Raw genomic sequence first — 13,010 nt, 5'->3', positions numbered from 1 at the left:
AAAGAAAGAAAGAAAGAAAGAAAGAAAGAAAGAAAGAGAGAGTGAGAGAGAGAGAGTGAGAGAGAGAGATGTGACAGATGAGCCTTGCGGTCAGGGATCAGAGCCAGCCTCTCCACAGATCAGAGAGCTTAGTCACACTGGTGGGCAGGTCGATAATGGAAGCTAACCAACCAGACAGGCAGACAGAGCGATCTGGGGCCGGACCCCCTCGCTAACTACCAACCACTCACGCTGGAGACCGCGGGGGTCACTGACTGACTCCCTGGGAGATCATTGACTAAACGCTACATTCCTCTGTGAGTAACACAGAGATAGAGAGAATGGATGTGTATGTGTGCATCTGGAATGGTTTGTTTGTGTGTGTGTGTGCGTGTGTGTGTGGGTGTGAATGTGTGTGCGGCTGTAGAGTTATGTGTGTGCGGCTGTAGAGTTATGTGTGTGTGACTGTACAGGTGTGTGTGTGTGTGTGTGTGTGCGTGTGTGTGCGTGGGCACATACACATGTATGTGCGTGTGTCTGTTTGCTTCTCTAACTCCCGTGTTCCTGGGAGCAGAGGTCAGGGTTCGGGTCGTTAATAGTTAACGTCCTGAGAAGAGCCGGCGGAGCGCGCAGGTGCAGCGTTCTTCATCCTGGTTACCGGCTCACTGTCTGGGCTCGAGAGGTCCGGCCTCCTGGGCCGCGGCTCGGTCAGAACGCTGACCCGAGCCCGCCTTGTTCTCAATGTTAACCAATTGCTCTCTATGTTCTACAGAGCGTTGCCGGGTCTGGCGGTCCGCTCCCAAAAGGGCGCCGGGGGCAGCTGGGGTACGTCTCTGTTTGCGATGTCGAGCGACGCCCTCCGGTGGGTCGACTTTAACCCGGCGGCCTGGATGATGGTGACGGCTCGGCGAACACGCGAGCGGACAGAGGATACCTCACCAAGGACGGGCGATGAGTGAGCTGCTGCTCCCCTCTGGCTCTCCTCCTCTCACCTCCCCCCCCTCTTTCTCTCCCTACTCCCCCTGAAGTTGCCTCTGCACTGTCCCCATCCCCCCCTCCGGACCCTTGACTCCCAGACTCTCCGTTTCTACCCCTCTCCTCCAGGGCTGCGCAATAAAATCCATACAGCAATTCTGCCGAGACACTGTATCGATATTCCGCGGTACGGTACGAATACAGAAAAAAAAAAAAAAAAACGATGTGTTATGTTTTTTTGCTAATGGAAAATATACAGAACTAGAGGGGCTTGCAGACCTCCCTCATCTGCTCTCCCCCTTCCATGCCCCCCCCCCCTCCCCCCCACCCCCCCCTACCTTTCCTCCCACCTCCCACCTCTCATGTGCTGTGCTCTCCTACTGGCTTTTTGAATTGGTTACTGTAGCACCACCTGTAGTTTCCACTTTCTGCTTGACATCTTTCCTCTCCAATTTCCAAATGGTTGCTAGTTTTGTGAAGACTTCCCATTCACATTCATTAACAGCCAAGCAGAGCAGTAGTGGAGGGAGGAGTGGGCTGGTTCAGAGTCTGCAGACAGTAGTTTACAAGATGTACATTTGAGATTGGAGTTATACAGCCAATGACGTTAAATCTATAGTCTATAGGCGAGATATAGTTTTCTATGAAGTCGATCATTTTAATGTGCAGACACTTTATTTAAATCCACCTGAAAGTGTCTGCAGTTTACTTTGAATGGTTGAAGTTTACATTATCGTTTAAATGAAAGTTGAGACACTAGTCTATATAACAGGTGTCACTGTGTTGCTTGGCTGTAGGCTATTGCCTTTACGCTCACTTGCCCATGCTGGGTTCGATCTTGGCTGTACAGAAATAATCACACTTCACACTAACAGATAGTATACATAAAGCATTAAACATGGTAATTTAGCGGACTCTATTGAGGTAGCCTACAGAATGCATCGCTTCAACTATCCACACGAATGCGAAATATAACGTTATGGTGCATTCCATTTGTCTTGGGAGGTGCGAGTGGGAACTGGCAATGGTCACTCCCGAGGTGAGCGTTCCAGTTGCAACAGCTGATCTTGTTATCAACAGCTAACTAGTAGCTCTAGCCTTTAGCAAACAAGTTGATAACAACGCACTATGTGGTATTGTGCGCACAAAACACCATAATCAGCAATAGCTTTAGCAGCTTGTTTGTCGCTATCTACACTGCAGCCAGTAGTCTCGTCAGGCGCAAGGCAAAATTTTAATATTGCTGATTTAAATAATAACACTGCTGCAGCATCATCTTCCATCCGCCGGACGGAAAAATTATGGTAGGCGGGCTCTAGCGTTCTACCTTCCTGTTGACGCGAGCATAACTAATCATGGCTGGATCATGGATGTATTATAAGAAGTGGATAAGGCATGCAAAGACGGCAGCCCATTCAATCCAATGAAAGTTGCTCAGTGGCGCATGAAGCAAGCCCCCATGGCCAGGAACAGCCAATTTTTGGCGTAATGGCCAAGCTCGGTATCGCAAGTGGCGCCAAGAACCTGAAACCTACTGTATGAGGAAACTGAAGTTACAGTAATATGGGTACTGTAGAGCCACCTATGAATGAATCATGGTCAAAATTTAATGGTGAGTTCCTTGGCCCATGCTGCACCCCGCCACCGAGTTTCATGCATATCGGGCCGGTAGTTTTTGCTTAATCCTGTCCGCATGCAGACACACACACACACACACACACACACACACACACACACACACACACACACACACACACACACACACAGACAGGGGCGAAAACATTACCTTCCGCCCTGCGGGGCCTTGCCCCTGGGGCGGAGGTAACAAGGCAGGGAATGGATATAGATATAGAAAATGAAGAATAGAATTCAGTCATAGATACATTATTCATGTTTAAATGGATTTAAAATGTCCTTACATTCCCTCCGCCCTCAGGATCACCTCAAGGGAATGGAGGATGGAGTTGTATTTTCAGCTGTACTTAAAAATGTTCAGCAAATAAGTATTAAATGAGTATCGCAATGTATCACAATATGTATTGTATCGCATTGTATCGCAATATATTGCGATACGTATCGTATGGTGACCCATGTATCATGATACGTATTGTATCGCGAGGTCCTTGCCAATACTCGGTCCTACTCTCCTGTCTCCTCAGCCAGGCTCCGCCCCCAGCCAGGCCCCGCCCCCCCCCACCCCAGGCTCCGCCCCCCACCCCCCCCAGTGTTGAGCATACCGTCATATGTGCCGCTCTCCAGCAGCAGGCCGCTCTCCTCCAGGACCCGGAACTCCCCCACGCTGATGAAGTTGTAGTCCACTCCGGGAACCTCCCCCTCCCGGGGCTGTCTGGTGGTACCTGCCGGGGGGGGGGGGGGGAGGGGCACACAGAAACAGACCAAGAGTGAGTAGGTGTGAGGTGCACTGGTGTAGTGATGGGTGGCGATCTAGTGATCTATGATGGACATTGGCTGCCTGAGCTAGAAGAATAAACCCGAGGACATGATGGATGGAGAGATGAAGAAGCCTGATCACTCATATATGTGTGCAAGTAAACTTCTCCAAATATTGATGGCTGTGAAGATGAACTCTTCACCACCTCACCACCTCCCTCAACCTTTCACATAGCTGTGCTAACCTAATTTATGACAGGATGACCTCTCTTCAGGAGGTCAACACACCTAGACTTTGTCTGGCCTGAATAACCATTCTTTGTTCTATTGTCCCTGCAAGATTTACCGCTCTTTCTCATATCAAGTGTCTCAACTCTTGACCACTGTTGATGACGTATGCCATGTATTATGACATGTACAGATAGGTTAGCCAATCACATCCCTGGAAGCGTCATACCTGTGTATTGCTTTGAATATAAGGCCGCGCAAGACCAGACTGCTGGATGCCACTTATGTGCGTCTCCTCTGAAGTTCTTGCGCTCGTATGTTTTCTCAATAAACCAGACTTAACCTCTTTGAGCGAACCTTGGCAAATCCTTTTTTACTTTAGATCAAATAATTCTTCTACAAGAAAAACTTTCATTTGAACACGTATTACATTGGGTTATTCTGTGAAATTCTACCTGAACTTCTCCAAGGTCTTCTCTTGAAAGATATCAATGCAACACAACACACCTCTTCACTTCCACCTTCCGCCCTACCCTCTCCACCCTAATTCTCTTTTCATCACATTGAATGGCTTAGCTAGTGTAAACGCACACACACACGCACACACACAGCCATTCAAGCAGAATCTAACATACCGTAATAACTACTGTTTATTGCAATCGATTCCCAAAACGGTGCCCCTACCCGGTAATCATGTACTCTGCCAGACAATGAAAATACAGTGTGCCCTGTAGCTAGGTACGCTGAAATAATCTCCCACCCCACAGGCCTTCAGCCCTGGTTAGCCTTAGCTCACATGTAATTGGGCGTTTACCTCAGATGAACTGAAATTTAAGCCGAGCAGCACACTAGACACAGAGCACCACTTAAAATACCCAAACATCCTTCCATCCATCCCTCCTTAAATCCCTGCATCGCTGACATGCCATGGGAAATAATTTAAGCCTGAGCTCCAGTTACCATTCTGTTCTGACAGGGATATGAATCAGGCTAGGCCAGAAAGGTAACTTGGACAGGGAAACATGTTTGCTCAGCCATTTCACATGGGAAAACAGGCTTAACCTCGGTGATGAGATACGGTGGTGCTGAGGCCTGAACAATGAGTCATAATGATGAATCCCTTTGGGTTGTAAATTGAATTGAATTCAATTCGAATTAGCATAGGTAAACATTCCGCCGATGTACTGTAAAAGCGACTGCAGCCCGTGTGTACATGCAGGGGCGGACTGGCCATCGGGAGCACTGGGGATTTTCCCGTTGGCCTGGCGCGCCAACTGGCCTGGCCCGCGGTGAATGGCGTGCCCCCCCGTCGACAAATCGCGCAGCCACCCCCCTTCAACAAATCGCGCAGCACCCCTACCCCGTCAACAAATCGCGCAGCCCCCCCCCCCCCCCCCGTCAACAAATCGCGCAGCCCCCCCCCCTTCAACAAATCACGCAGCCCCCCCCCCCCCCCCCCGTCAACAAAACGAAACTAGGAGGTGTTCCATCTCACCGCGTCGACTCGGTTTATGGCCTGACTGGGGCTATATTTCCCGGCATGAAATATTCACCCAGTCCGGCCCTGTGTACATGTGACCGTGTTGAAGCGTCTCGGTGGCGTACTGTAGCTGGCTAAAGAGTTTTATCACGTGCATTGGCAAGTCAGAGGACAGGACCCATGATGAAACACAGTGTGTGGGCAAGAGAGGCTGGAAGCGATAGCCTACTGACGAGCGACACTATGAAACCTGTGACACGCACGCTGTAGAAATTAAAAACAAAAGCTGAGACAGAATTCAAGAGAGAAAGAGAGAGAGAAAGAGAAGGAGGGAGAGCGAGAGAGAGAGATGGGGGGGGGTAAAGAGATGGATCTAATCTAAACACCATCTCTTATCTGAGGTATGGAGTGGCAGTGGAGGGGGGGGGGAGGGAGGTGTGAAGCTGGAACACCAGGGAGGTAATTGTCTTGCAATTCACGCTGCTTGAAACAGTGGAAATAACGGTCGACTTCCAGCCTTCCAGGTTCATCTTTGAAGACATGAAACAATAGCACAATAGCAGCTTCCCAACAGAAAAAAAAAGCAGAAGCCATGTTGTTTAGGGGATGTAGAGAAGGAGAGCATTTCGATTGGTCGGGAACTGCTTTTATGTGCGCTTCGTAGCAGGTGGTATGCCGAGTGAACGGAACACCAGGAACCCCAGTGACTGTAGAACAACAAACAGCCACTAACTTGGAGTCCCACAGGCCGGTCGCTTCAGAGAGAAAATTAGCGAGGCCGTTTACACAACAGGACCACCGTGTGACATCCCCGCCAGCTGCTGCAGCTTCTCACAGAGAGCCTGGGAGCAGTAAGCCTCGCGCTGCAGGAAACGGTCCGTCTCAGAGGAGAGGCCGGGCTCTGTATGGCCTCCCGCTGGCCAGGGAGGACGACCGTAGCAGCCCTCTGGGAGGGGGGAGGGGGGAGGCAGGAGGTCCAACACGAACATCTGCTGAGGAAAATCGTGTACTATGCTGGAGAAAAAGAGACGACAGGGGCTGTGGTGAACTTGACGTAAGGTACCCGAAATTGTTCACGCTGCGACGGAGAGGACGGGACCGGCCGCTGCAGCTTGCGCTTTAAGCCGACGCGTCTTGTGATGAAGACGTCTTCCGAAGCGGCAGTATGGAGCTCCAGAGAGGCGGGGCAAAAGCTCAGTGAATGGAACTAGTTACAGACCTCTTTTGTCTCAGGGGCTTAAAAAAAAGTTCAAAGAACACCCTTAAAAAAAAGCAATTCTTAAGATGGGGCATGGGGCAACTTTTTTTAATCATGGATCCTAAATAACATGGTGAGGTTATTATTATCTTCATTATCTTTGAAATGAAAAGCTGTTATCGTTCCTCAAAAAACGTTTCCTATAGCATCTCATACATTTTTTGTTACCTTTTATATTTAACCAGAATGACCAAAAATTGCATAAAACATATTTATTCTGATGCAGGTCACTTTAGAGTTTAGACCCACTTTTGGAAAAGTGTAGGGTCAAATCACTCATGCATCTATTTATTTCGGCCTTCTCTTTCTGCCCATTATTTGATCTTGAGGTGAAGTGCCGCCTGCTGTTTCATCACTGATACAGTATGAATGCCTGTAGGACCGGGAGGAGAAAGACGATGAGGGTTCAGCCAAGCTTCAAGGATTATAGCTGATTTGGATCCATCATTTGGACAAATTTTGCTTTTTTTAGGTGTGTGTGTGTGTATGGGGGGGGTGGGGGGGGGGCGCCTCAGCCTGAGTGTTGAAGAGACAGCCCAGAGACAAGAGCAGTCGGAGGCCATGCTTACTCCGGGGGCTGAAGTCCAGATGGGCCCCCTGGTAGTGAGGGGCCCCTCAGACCGATAGCACAGAGGAAGCAGAGGCGTCGCAGGCCGTATGCTGGTCCGCTCCAGCTGGTTCACAGTACCAGACCAGCGGGCATCAGAGGCTGGTACTCCTACCTCTCCGTTGGCACGTAGCTCAGGAGGAAGAACGGCCGGCTTCTGGAGTGTGCTTCGAACCCAGCTCCCGGCATTGTGCCGAAGTGTCCTTGAGCAAAACACTGAACCCCAAAATCGTTCACGTGCCGCACGGCGGCGCAGTACCTACTGTCGTACTGTCGCCTCACAGCGAGAAGGTCTCCGGGCCTTTCTGTGCGGTGTTTGCATGTTCTCCCCGTGTTCACAAGGGTTTCCCCCATAAAGAACGGAATATGACAAACATGCAGAAGAACAGATCGCCAACGGTGTCCGTCCCTGACGAAGACGGACAGGAGAGCTTGGTTGGCCCCCGGGGGCGCGTCCCCTGCACACTGTCTGCACACTACTGTCTGCTCCCAGACTCAGGAAGGGTGACGAGCAGAGAAAAACTTCATTGGTGGATACTTCTGTCACTGTGTGTGTGTGCCTAATCACCTCGTCACCGTGTGCTGTGCAAAAATCCACTGTATGACAATACAAGTTATTTGTTTGTTTTTGTTTTTTGTCTGGTGCTCATCTGATGTGTGCCCTACGCTAGTGTCAGCGGGTTTAGAAGACGGTTTGGTCAGTGAGAGGCCCAAGCCTGACCACACGAACGGTGTGAGCGTCTCAGATGGTCCTGACCGTCTGAGTCATAACCATTCTAACACAAGCCTCGTTGTTCTTGGTGGGGTTTTACTGCAGACTGTTGATTTGTCTAAAGTGACCCGATGATTCAAACGCTCACAATGCACCGCAACAGCAGGTGTATCGTTTGAGGGGAAAAAGCGAACAGCGGCAGAACGTTTTTGTTTGTTCTGTCTAATTATTCCCATTTAATATAACCCTAACCCTCCAACAGCATCCAGACTCCACATGAGAAATGACGCTATTATGGAGAATATGCGTGACTCTCCATCTTAGCACATGGAGGCCAGAAACCTTCTAAATGCTAATTAAACTGGTTACTCACACGGATTCTAAATTAGTCCCTGGCTAATAAAAGGTGAAAACGAGGGTGATTCCCATTTCATTTGCCGAAAGGACAGAAAAATTGCACATTGCTCTTTCGATTCTGCCACTTTGCCCTTTTGTCTTTTTGCACTCCGCCTGGGTAGAACTTTGCCTGCCGTCGGGGTATAAATAGCTTTCCCACCGCGTTCGTGCGTATCTCAAAAGATCAGAGACACCGTCTCATGAAGAAACGCTCAGAGGTGGGAGAGGAAGGGGGTTTGGCACCTCGGTTTGTTAATTAATGAGGGTGTCACTGAGGTACTGTAGAAATGAATTAAACATCATTACTTGCATATCCTGGACATTAACTTATATTAGTGTTTGAAGCGCAGAAGAGATATTGTGAACCATCTATCAAATAGTGATTACGCAACCCGCCCCCTGCTGATTTATAACTCGCTGCCGTGTGGTGAACGAGAGACAGACGGAGGGGTGGAAGGAGGGAGAGAAGGAGGGAGGAGAGAAGGAGGGAGGAGAGAAGGAGGGAGGGGCAGAGGGAGAGGGAGGAATGTGAGGAGCCGGCGGATGTGAGCAGGAACCATCTGGAATGGTCAGGGGGGGATGGACGGAGCTACTCACAGGGGATGGTGCGCAGGTACAGGTTGTCCCTGATCACCTGCTGGAGCTTGTGGTCCTGCGAGCCCTTCTGGAACTGCAGGCTGAGGTAGTGGCGCAAGTCCGCGTTCAGCACTTTGCCTGGGGAGAAACGAGGACACACACACACACACACACACACACAGAGGTCAGCGCGACGCACCCAAGACAGACAAGGCGGGTCACACGCGGGAGCGTTCCTTCACACCCCTCTCTCAAACATCCCTGAGCAGAGAGGACCTCAGCCTCGACCGCCCGGGCGAAAATAAGACGCGTCCGTCATCCCACGACCTCATCCCGGGCCTTCTGACAGAGGGGGGGGGTCGAGCGTCTGTCTGCCTGGGACGACGGTTCGGAGGACAGGAGCGCCACCGTGGCACGTCGGACCCCGGGATGGAATACTGATTAGGCCCCCCGGTTCCCCACGGTTAAAAGTGTCCGGATGCGGAGGTCTGGGTACGACGGGACGTCGGGAAGACAAAGAGAGCCTCCTCTCCTCTCTGACCCCTGACCCCCCGCGGCCTCCTTCTCCTCCGCTCTCCTACCCTCTGCTGCCGGGGAGCGACGGCGCGTCGGGAGGAGCGGGAGGATGTGGAGGAGTCACCCTGAGGAGGAGGAGGAGGAGCCTGAAGCATTCTCCTCGGGACGAGGGAATGTATGAGAGAGGGGATGGGTGATAGAGAGAGGGAGAGAGAGGGATAGAGAGGGAGAGAGAGCGGGAGAGAGGGGGAGAGAGAGAGGGAGAAAGAGGGAGAGAGAGAGGGATAGAGAGGGAGATAGAGTGATAGAGAGAGGGAGAGAGAGTGATAGAGAGAGGGAGAGAGAGTAATAGAGAGGGGGTGAGCGAGGGAGAGAGATGGGAGAGAGAGAGAGAGAGAGAGAGAGAGAGAGAGGGATAGAGAGGGATAGAGAGAGGGAGAGAGAGAGGGAGAGAGAGTGATAGAGAGGGGGTGACGGAGGGAGAGAGATGAGAGAGAGAGAGAAGGAGTTATAGAGAGTGTGTGTGTGAGAGAGAGAGAGATAGAGAGAGGGAGAGAGAGTGATAGAGAGAGCTATAGAGAGTGTGTGAGTGTGTGTGAGAGAGGGAGAGGGAGAGAGAGAATGTCTCTAGTGTGTAAAACTGTTTTCCCTCTCTGAGCTCCTCGGGCTCCAGCTGTTAGTGTTGTTGAGGCTGTTGTGGCGCTGACGCTCCCTGCTCGGGGCTGGGCTTGGCCGGGGACGACCCAGCTTTCAAAATGGCTCCATATAAACACTGTTAGCCTCAAGAACCATTGTTTCCCTCCCCCTCCCTCCCCAGCTGCCGGTCAGAGGACGGCCTCTCCCTCTCAAAGCCCAGTGTAAACAGCTGCACGAGGACTGGGCGTGATCTCCCGGGAACTATCAACTCACCTTGAGGATACGAGGAGAAAATGAACGATCAACAACCTACACAGCTGACACCACAGTCAGAGGGAACAGCTACACTCGAAAGCAATTTGGATATTTTGTGCAAAACCCCACGCATTATTTTAAATATTTGGTCTTTGTTCTCTGTGGAGGTGCTCTCTTGTGTGGTGCTCTGCCAGCAGTGGGTACTTTAAACACGGCCCGCGCTGCTAGGCTAACTTCGCCCACCGCCCCTCAACGAACAACACTCAACATAACAAGTCACTTTCCTCCGCCCTGATTCGTCCCCCCAGGGCGATGAGAGGGCGTCAACTTCAACTAACAAAATCGACTCATTCTCAGAAAAGACAAACACCTGGTAGATGTGGCCGACGCATTCTTTCAGTATTCAGTGTGAATGTTCGCACAGTGCGTTCTCAAGGCCAGCGTGAATCAGAATGCTGTAAACTGGTAATCTTTGCTGGCGTATGGAAGTGTGTGTGTGCGTGTGTGTGTGTGTGTGGGGTGAGGCCAGTTTCGGTATGAATGGTATTTTACTCCCGTTGAACCAGTCCAGCAGCCCCTGTGTGGCCGAGGGGGGTTGGGGGAGAGGGGGGAGAGGGGTTGGGGGGGGGGGGGGGGTAGGGCCAAGAGAAACATACCTTCCCACATGATGTAACCCCATAAGACTCTTTACTGGCACAATGAATGTCGGGAATTTAGGTCAAGGCAACAAAAGCGGGGTCCCAACACACATCTGAACTCGCGAACCGCAGGCTTGTGGTCAACGTTCCCAGAAACTGTGAGCCAGGAAAACCCCCACTCACACAGGCACAGCTGAATGTATGAAGCCCCCCCCCCCCCCCCCCCCTCCAAGGTCAGGTCTGTTCCCAGATTAGGTGACAGTGGGGGGCTTGGCCCCCTTTATTCTATTTGGGAATGCAGGCCTGGCTCCATTTCCACACACGCACGCACGCACATGCACGAACGCACGCACACGCACACACACACACACACACGGCATGTTCAACTGAGTCTCTCTAATGGACAATGGCCGGTGCTAATTGTTATCGTTGCACTCCCAGACTGAGCCCTCACTGAGCTAACACACACACCCTCTCCCTCTCTCTCTCTCTCTGTCTGTAGAACAGGGCAGTCTTTGTGGCCTGGCTGTCAGGAAGTGTTAAGGCGCTCTGTCATATCGCTAGGGAGCCCCCTCCACTCAGCCTCCTGCCAGGAGGCCGCTGGTGCCAGGCTACGCCGGGGGCACGGCAAAATGGCAGCCTTTGTGCCTCGTCATCTGGGGATTAGAGGCAACCTTATGGAGGGCGGTGGGCGGGGGGGCAGTGACCATTATTTAAAAAAGGGGGAGAGGGAGAGAAAAGAGAGGAGAGATGATGATGATGGTGGTGGTGGAACTTTGTTGTGGAATGTTAGGGCTTTCCCCAACACAAGCCCGGGGTTGTAACGGCAATGTCCGCGCTAAGGTCAGCGCACAGTCCTCCGCCTGTAGCTCTGGGGCCTGGACGAGAGGCCTGGACGAGGCCCAGATGTGACCGTCGGAGGCGTCGTGAGAGCCTACGGGGACGAGTCGGAGTCTAGCTACGGTACGGCGGTTCCGAGCCCGGACGCATGTGGCGTGGACCGTGCTTCGCCACAGCACTGCCCAGCCCTGCCGCCTCTCTCTCTGACCAGCTCAAACAACTTTTTTCAATCAATCAATCAATCAAAGCTTTATTTGTATAGCGCATTTCATACCCAGAGGCAACACAATGCGCTTTACGGTTCGAGGCGAGCGACGATGTCCTTATTGTGAGACTAGCCGAGGTCCGGGACGACTGTCCTCTGTCCCTATCTGTGGGTGACATGAGAAGATGTTTTTTTTAAAAAGAGGAATCTTTCGGGGCAGATTCCAGGCATTCTGGGAAGTGTCCTCGGAGCGCGCGACGACCGTCTTAGCGGTGTTATTCTCCCCGCCTCCCGCCTGGATGAACGCACGTATAAGTGAGGAGGCCGTTTATAGATTACAGCTCAGCGTTCAACACGGCTGCACCCCCGTTCACATCGACGGAGCTGAAGCAGAGAGTCTTCTGATGCAGCATTTTGAATCAGCATGAGTTGACTAATCACTTTTTTTGGACAGGAGATAGGGCTGCACAATTAATCGTGAATTAATCGAAATCGCGGTTAACTAAACGCAAAAGGCCGCAATTAATGTGATTAATAATTTTTCTTTGAATTGAGTGTGCTAGGACACGGTCGAATCACAGGCGCTGCTGTCTGACCAATCACATGCGTTCCCGCTGAGTGCGCTGTGCGCAGCAATTTCACTGAGAAGACAGACAGCAGTGGGTCAAGACCAGTGTCACAAGAGTACCTGCAGCCGTGAGTAGTGAAAAATGAGCGAAAACAAGGTCAGTTAGTTAGTAGCAAGAAAGGGATCAACGTCCGTGATTTGGGAGCATTTTGGTTATTATATATTGATATTATATATTAAAAATGAATCACAATTATTAATCACAATTACCATTTTGAAGCAAATAATCACAATTATTATTTTTTGTCATAATCATGCAGCCCTAACAGGAGAGCGTTACAATAATCCAACCTGCTAGTGATAACAGCATGATTTAGTCTTTCAGTATCAGTCTGGGAGAGGAAAGGTTTCACTTTGGCAATGTTTCTTAGGTCCTTGTCACATTCTTTATATGGGCCTCAAAGTTAAGACTCAGAGTCCAGCACATTTCTTGCCTGGCGTTTGGTATTCAGTGAGTGTTTTTAAGTGCACCAATCTCTCTCTTGTGTCTCTCTCTCACCTTTTTCACCAGTGATCAATACTTCAGTTTTGTCATGGTTTAACTGGAGGAAATTCTGTGACATCCACACATTTAGGGTGGCAATACATTCTATCAATCGGTCAACTGAGGTGTAGTCGTGGGGTGTCACAGAAATGTGGAGCTGGATGGCTTCAGCATAGCTACTGTACAGTAACTAATGTTGTTCCTTC

At 50.8% G+C, this 13,010-nt stretch overlaps 1 protein-coding gene across 1 annotated transcript in view; it reads right to left on the bottom strand.

Annotated features, from left to right (window-relative positions):
• magi3a (membrane associated guanylate kinase, WW and PDZ domain containing 3a) overlaps positions 1-13,010 on the bottom strand; it is a 114,076-nt gene that overhangs the window by 37,328 nt on the left and 63,738 nt on the right. The window contains exons 2-3 of the mRNA XM_084445654.1: positions 8,624-8,740; positions 3,192-3,311 (exon numbers count right to left, since the gene is read on the bottom strand). Coding sequence (XP_084301780.1) covers positions 3,192-3,311; positions 8,624-8,740 — 237 coding nt within the window. The remainder of the gene's footprint in view (positions 1-3,191; positions 3,312-8,623; positions 8,741-13,010) is intronic.

The sequence above is a fragment of the Borostomias antarcticus genome (genome assembly GCF_949987555.1).
Source record: "Borostomias antarcticus genome assembly, chromosome: 11".
In the NCBI taxonomy this organism is placed as follows: Eukaryota; Metazoa; Chordata; class Actinopteri; order Stomiiformes; family Stomiidae; genus Borostomias; species Borostomias antarcticus.
This window is presented reverse-complemented; position numbering and strand designations above follow the sequence as displayed.